We start from the raw sequence: 6,954 nt of genomic DNA on the forward strand, positions 1-6,954 counted from the left end.
GCTCATACTATTTTGTCTGCTTAGGTCCTTTTCGAGGATGCCATGTCCCATGTTTGCAGGATTAACCGTATACTGGAGAGTCCCAGGGGCAATGCACTGTTGGTGGGAGTTGGGGGCAGCGGAAAGCAGTCCCTGTCTCGTTTAGCTGCTAGTATAAGTAATCTAGAAGTCTTTCAGATCACCCTCAGGAAGGGCTATGGAATCCCTGACCTCAAGGTAAACACTGATTCATGTTTCACCGATTTATTAACACTGGAATGCACACTGGAAAAGGGTGTGGGGATACAATTCAGGCAGAGCATTGGCTGATGCATGACAGTTTACATCTTACTGCGTAATTCCCAGATGGACCTAAATGTACAGTGCATGAAGGCTGGTGTGAAGAACATTGGAACGGTGTTCCTGATAACAGACTCCCAGGTGGCAGAAGAGGAGTTCCTGGTTCTTATTAATGATCTTCTAGCATCAGGAGAGGTCCCAGGCCTGTTCCAGGATGATGAGATTGAAAATATTATTGGTGCTATGAGGAATGAAGTCAAAGGCATCGGTTTGCAGGATACAAGGGAAAACTGTTGGAAGTTCTTCATTGACAGAGTCAGGAAACAGTTAAAGGTGACAGCCATTTGTCATGTAAAATTTCTGGCATGTTAGATAGCATTAACCATTTTGGTTTTTGGATGAACTAAGACAGCACTGTATTTATATTTATATAATTTATACACATTTCCAGACATTTGTCCTTTTATGGAAATAAGCTATTCCTGAAATGGGCTAAGGGAAAAATGGCACAATTGTGCCACCTACAAAATCACCATCAGTCAGCTTACCAACGAGTACATTGAACTATCAGACCAGTAGCCTACAACCTATAACAGGGGTACTCAACTGGCGGACCGCGGTCCGGATCCGGACCCGAACGCAGTCCTGTCCGGACCCAATCTCATTCCTGATTAACTGGATACGGACCAAAACAAAACCGTAACATTTATTTCAGGGCTATTGAAAAAACACTCCGTCACGAGTGTTACGTTTGCCACCCCCGCTCAACAACTTACGTTCGCCACCCCCCCCCCCCCGGGCTACAAGCCTGGTTGACGCTTCGCGAGCGGCGCGAGGGTCCGCGCGGCGAAAATAAGGTAATCGCTGAGGCTCCGCGCTGTCGGTTCGCGAGGTCGTGCACCTGTAACTTCGCGCGCGCCGCGCTTCAGCGCAATGAACAAAGTCACGTTTTCAGGGTTCATACACCTTCATAAGGTGGAATTAAAGCACTTGTACGTCACTTTCAAGGTCCATTTCAATATTTCCCAGCATGTTAAACATAATTAAGTTAAATATTTATACATATACTCGAAATAATTCGCTTTTTATCACATTATTTAATGGTTGTTTATTTAAAAAACGCCCAATCTTCACGTCTTCACGTTCTCATGTTTCGTCCTGGAATTATAAGAGGCTCGTATTTGTTAACCTAATACAAGATAACTATTCAGTCAGACAGATATTTGTTGTGAAACCAAGTAGTTACAATTTCAAGCATTTTAAAGTACTTTAACCTAAATTCCAGCACTTTTCAAACCTGAAACACATAGCAACATTAAAATTGGTCAGGTAAATGTTCATTCCCCTGTTTTGAGGGGTGTTTCTACCACATATCGTTTCGGACAAAACACCACAACACCCCTCAGCCCCCCCCCCCGGACCTCAGGTCACAGGTATATGCCAAAATTGGGCCGCGGACAAATTTAGTTGAGTACGCCTGACCTATAATATTTGTAGCGTAGGATTACTTAATAAAGCGATCATATTGTGTATTATTTCTTTTGTAGGTGATATTGTGCTTCTCACCAGTTGGCTCCACTCTAAGAGTTCGAGCTCGCAAATTCCCTGCTGTTGTAACCTGTACATCAATCGACTGGTTCCATGAGTGGCCAGAAGAAGCTCTCGTGTCTGTCAGCTCTCGCTTCCTCTCTGAGACGGAAGGCATTAAGGTGTAGAGCAAGAGAATAACACATTTAGAGACTAACACATTTATTGTATTTCTATATGGAACCTCTCTTAGTTTGCATGCATGACATTGCAAATTTGTTTGATTTAAAAATTGTAGATAACTACAGATGCTTTCCTTTTTTTTCTTTAGCCTGAGATCAAGGACTCCATAAGTCAGTTCATGGCCTATGTTCACAAAACAGTGAATGACATGTCAAGGTTATACCTCCTATCAGATCGACGCTATAATTATACCACTCCAAAAACCTTTCTGGAGCAAATTAAACTTTATCAGAATCTGCTTAGTGTGAAAAGGACTGAACTACTCTCAAAAATGGATAGACTTGAGAATGGACTGTTCAAACTGGAGAATACCTCAGCCCAGGTTAGAAGTAACTAAATTAAGCTGTAAAGGAATTTAGCCACTGTCTTGAGTATGGACAAAAAGCTGTTTATAAATGTTTAACAGGTAGATGACCTGAAAGCGAAACTAGCAGTTCAGGAAATAGAACTCAAACAGAAAAATGAAGATGCTGATAAGCTAATTCAAGTTGTAGCAGTACAAACTGAGAAAGTGTCCAAGGAGAAGGCCATTGCCAATGAAGAAGAGCTGAAAGTGCAAGTTATTGCCAAGGTAAAACAATTACTTCAAATGTTGGTAATAAGAGGATTTAAATTTGGTGTGAAGAGAACTGAAATTCTCATTATTCTTTGCTTTGTTTTCATTTATAGAATGTAGGTAAGGAGCAGAAGTCTTGTGAAGAAGACCTGGCTAAAGCTGAGCCTGCTCTACTGGCTGCACAAGAGGCTTTAAACACACTGAACAAGGTATGTGCCAATGCTGACATGCTGAAAGGTGACACACTGGTGTATTGAAGCAAATGAGGGAGTGTTATTAATAAGAATACAACAAAACTGATACTTACATGAACAAATATTCACCAGCAACTGTTATGTCCTGCAGAACAACTTAACTGAGCTGAAGTCATTTGGCTCTCCTCCGGAAGCTGTGGTAAATGTCACCGCAGCTGTGATGATTCTCCTTGCTCCGGGTGGCAAAATCCCCAAAGACAAGAGCTGGAAAGCAGCCAAAAACATGATGGCAAAAGTAGATGCTTTTTTGAACAGTCTGATCAATTACAATAAAGAAAACATACCTGATGCATGCATCAAAGCGTTCCAGTAAGTGTTCTAACCTTTTTGGATTTCTTATTGATTCTCTCACATTCAAGGACAGTAGCAATCTTAATATCTTCCTTTCTTGTACACTCACCAAGACCCTTCAAAAACGACCCTCAATTTGTGCCAGAGTTCATCCGCTCTAAGTCTATAGCTGCTGCTGGTCTCTGCTCATGGTGTCTCAACATTGTGAGGTTCTTTGAAGTCTACTGTGATGTGAAACCCAAGAGGCAGGCCTTGGCCCTGGCCAATGCTGAATTAGCAGCAGCCCAGGACAAACTGTCTATTATTACATCCAAAATTGCAGTAAGTGGTGTACTGAAAAATGGCCAGTAACATTATAATACACACACACACAAAAACAAAAATGCAGATTACATACTATACATGGCTAATAGTAGATTTCACCTTCATTGTTGTTTCTGAAATACATGTCTTTGATGCTTTTAGCAACTAAATGCTAATTTGGCCAAACTGACCTCCAAGTTTAAGAAAGCTACAGCTGACAAACTAAAGTGTCAGGAAGAAACTGATGCTACATATAACACTATCTCTCTTGCCAACAGGTAAGGGTAACATAAATGCTTATATAAATTTACATCAACATTTGAAAAAGTTTGATATGTTGTTGCATGCCAATTTTTTAGTTGGAGCACCTCCTGACAGACTTAACAATAAACATGTGTTTAGGCTTGTTGGAGGTTTAGCATCTGAGAAGATCCGCTGGTCAGAATCAGTTGCCCAGTTCAAAATTCAGGAGAAGACCCTCAGTGGTGACGTCATGCTTATTTCAGCTTTTGTGTCATATGTTGGATATTTCACAAAGAAGTACCGCACAGACCTCATGGACAAATACTGGCTGCCTTACCTGAAGCAACTTAAGGTAAGAAGTATTCACAAGTTCTAATGTCCCACTTTACAGTTCAAACTGCTAGTATATTTTATTCCTGCACGTCTATTTCAGGTGCCCATTCCCATCACAGAAGGTCTAGATCCTCTCACACTTCTTACTGATGCTGCAGACATAGCAGCCTGGAGCAACCAGGGCCTCCCTAGTGACCGCATATCTGTTGAGAATGCTACCATCCTCTGCAACACTGAGCGCTGGCCCTTGATAGTAGATGCTCAGCTCCAAGGGATCAAATGGATCAAGAACAAATATGGACACAACCTCAAAATCATTCGTCTGGGACAAAAAGGGTATGGGTTGACTAAAGGATAATTTAAAGCTGAATCTATGCTTATTTGTTCATTTGTCCTTAGAAACTACTTACATTGCTTTATCCATGTGCTAACAACAAAAAATGACAATGTAGGAAACATATTTAACTAGTGAGCTTTATTATAATTTTTTAATGCTAAGTGGAGACATGGTTTATAATGTCACTTACAAAACATTTGTTTTTTCCAGATACCTTGAAAGTATAGAAAATGCTGTATCCAGTGGAGACATATTACTGATTGAAAATATTGGCGAGACTGTAGAGCCTGTGTTGGACCCTCTGCTTGGAAGGAACACCATTAAGAAGGGAAAGTAAGTGTTCTGACTGAGACTGGGTGTACTCAAAGTCTTTTTTTAAACAAGTGAAGCTGGCAGCTTTAAAACAGGTTTCAATCCACAGGTACATCCGTATCGGTGATAAGGAGGTAGAATACCACCCTAATTTTCGACTCATTCTTCATACAAAGTATTTCAGTCCTCATTACAAACCAGAGATGCAGGCACAGTGCACATTGATAAATTTTCTGGTGACACGTGATGGGCTGGAGGATCAACTATTAGCTGCTGTGGTGGCCAAAGAGAGACCTGACCTCGAAGAGCTTAAGGTAAACAGTGCCACCTTGCATAGGGAGGGTGTTCGCAACATGTTACGATGAATGGGAAACAGATCAGAGCAGAGTGTACAGAAGTAGCCGCTTAGATGTTTTGAAACAGTGATATTACATTCAGATTATTTTCATGTTTCATTAGAGCTGTTATATGTCCATCGGTTACACAGTGTTCTGCCAGAATCAGATTTGTCATACACATTACAGTCAGGGACACAGAAATCTCTTAGTTCTATTGTTTATATTGCTGGGTAATCAATATAAGACCAGATATATATGACCAGAATCTGTGGTTTTCAGCCAGTCAGTTAACTATGCTTTTAATACGTAGTATATATTTAGCATGCTTGTCTATGGACATCCAGTACTATATATTAAGCTGTTGTAGTTTCTCAGTATAGTTGCTGAGAAAGAGGAAGATTGGTGGAGAAGTTAGAGAAAGACATTTAAGAAAGAAGGATATTATAGTGAAAGTGAATGTGAAATGTTTTTGATATATATATCTATATATAATTTTTTTCTTTTTTTTTTGCGATACAGCTCAGTTAAATGTTCACTGCCCGTATGTGCACACCCAGTAAGCGAGGCTTTACAATGAGTGACTATCTTTGATAGCTGGAGCATGATATTATATTATATTACTTTAATTAGCTAGTTAAATTGTGTCAAATAGCAAAAAGCAAAAAAGGCTTCTTACATTTTACTGACCCTCAGGCTGAACTGACCAAACAGCAGAACACCTTTAAGATCACTTTAAAGCAGCTAGAGGACTCTCTGCTGGCTCGTCTCTCAGCTGCCTCAGGTAACTTCCTTGGTGACACAGCACTAGTGGAGAACCTGGAAACCACCAAACACACTGCAACTGAGATTGAGAAAAAGGTCAGAGCAACTTTCACGAGGCAATTACAACATAAAATGACCAGCACTATTCACTGAAAAGTACCGATCATTTCCAGGTGTGTGAAGCAAAGATAACAGAGACAAAGATCAATGAAGCAAGAGAGAGCTACAGACCTGCATCTGTCCGTGCAGCTCTGCTGTACTTCATTCTCAATGACCTGAATAAAATCAACCCCCTCTATCAGTTTTCTCTGAAGGTCAAATTTTCTCTCCGCTCCATTTTAATTAATAAGTAGAGAAACTAAATAAAGAGAGTTGTTGACATTTTTGTCAATTTTTCAGGCATTTAGTGTGGTGTTTGATGTAGCTATTTTGCGCACCGAGGCAGCAGAGGATGTAAAACAGCGAGTGAGCAACCTTATTAATGAGATCACCTACTCTGTCTTCATGTACACCAACCGATGCTTGTTTGAGAGGGATAAGCTGACTTTTATTGCTCAAATCACCTTTCAAGTATGTAGATATTTTTCTGTTGTAGTGTCTCTATAACATTCTCCTTAACTTAGAACATCATCTCACAGTCAGAATGCATTTCTAATTTGCACTTTATCATTAGATACTGGTCATGAAGAAAGAGATCAACCCTGTAGAGCTGGATTTCCTGCTGAGATTCCCCTTTAAAGCAGGCCTTGTGTCACCTGTTGATTTCCTTTCCAACCAAGGATGGGGTGGCGTAAAGGTTTTGATAATATTGATTTGTTGAACTAGGAATTCTCTCAAAGTTGCTTAAGGGTGATAATTAAGTAAAGCACCACCACTGAGATTCAATGAAAACCTGATTTGTCATGTACACTTTAGGTTTTGGCTGAAATGGATGAGTTTCAGAACCTGGATAGAGATATAGAAGGCTGTGCCAAGCGCTGGAAGAAGTTTGTAGAGTCTGAGGCTCCAGAGAAGGAGAAATTTCCTCAAGAGTGGAAAAAGAAGACTGGCTTACAGAAACTGTGTATGATGAGATGCATGAGACCTGACCGTATGTGCTATGCTGTCAGGTAGGAGAGATACCTGTTGATATTTATATTAAATATTGAGTTCTTATACACTGAATAATAATATACA

At 40.3% G+C, this 6,954-nt stretch overlaps 1 protein-coding gene across 1 annotated transcript in view; it reads left to right on the forward strand.

Annotated features, from left to right (window-relative positions):
- Window positions 1-6,954, forward strand: part of LOC143510292 (dynein axonemal heavy chain 17-like) — a 38,241-nt gene that overhangs the window by 27,273 nt on the left and 4,014 nt on the right. Inside the window, exons 53-70 of the mRNA XM_076999483.1 lie at window positions 25-216; window positions 346-612; window positions 1,827-1,988; window positions 2,138-2,371; window positions 2,456-2,620; window positions 2,719-2,814; window positions 2,951-3,168; window positions 3,264-3,471; window positions 3,616-3,731; window positions 3,856-4,048; window positions 4,130-4,365; window positions 4,577-4,699; window positions 4,788-4,992; window positions 5,710-5,874; window positions 5,952-6,092; window positions 6,178-6,348; window positions 6,452-6,574; window positions 6,694-6,887. Coding sequence (XP_076855598.1) covers window positions 25-216; window positions 346-612; window positions 1,827-1,988; window positions 2,138-2,371; window positions 2,456-2,620; window positions 2,719-2,814; window positions 2,951-3,168; window positions 3,264-3,471; window positions 3,616-3,731; window positions 3,856-4,048; window positions 4,130-4,365; window positions 4,577-4,699; window positions 4,788-4,992; window positions 5,710-5,874; window positions 5,952-6,092; window positions 6,178-6,348; window positions 6,452-6,574; window positions 6,694-6,887 — 3,209 coding nt within the window. The remainder of the gene's footprint in view (window positions 1-24; window positions 217-345; window positions 613-1,826; window positions 1,989-2,137; window positions 2,372-2,455; window positions 2,621-2,718; window positions 2,815-2,950; window positions 3,169-3,263; window positions 3,472-3,615; window positions 3,732-3,855; window positions 4,049-4,129; window positions 4,366-4,576; window positions 4,700-4,787; window positions 4,993-5,709; window positions 5,875-5,951; window positions 6,093-6,177; window positions 6,349-6,451; window positions 6,575-6,693; window positions 6,888-6,954) is intronic.

This window comes from Brachyhypopomus gauderio, chromosome 3 (genome assembly GCF_052324685.1).
Source record: "Brachyhypopomus gauderio isolate BG-103 chromosome 3, BGAUD_0.2, whole genome shotgun sequence".
NCBI classification, from domain to species: Eukaryota; Metazoa; Chordata; class Actinopteri; order Gymnotiformes; family Hypopomidae; genus Brachyhypopomus; species Brachyhypopomus gauderio.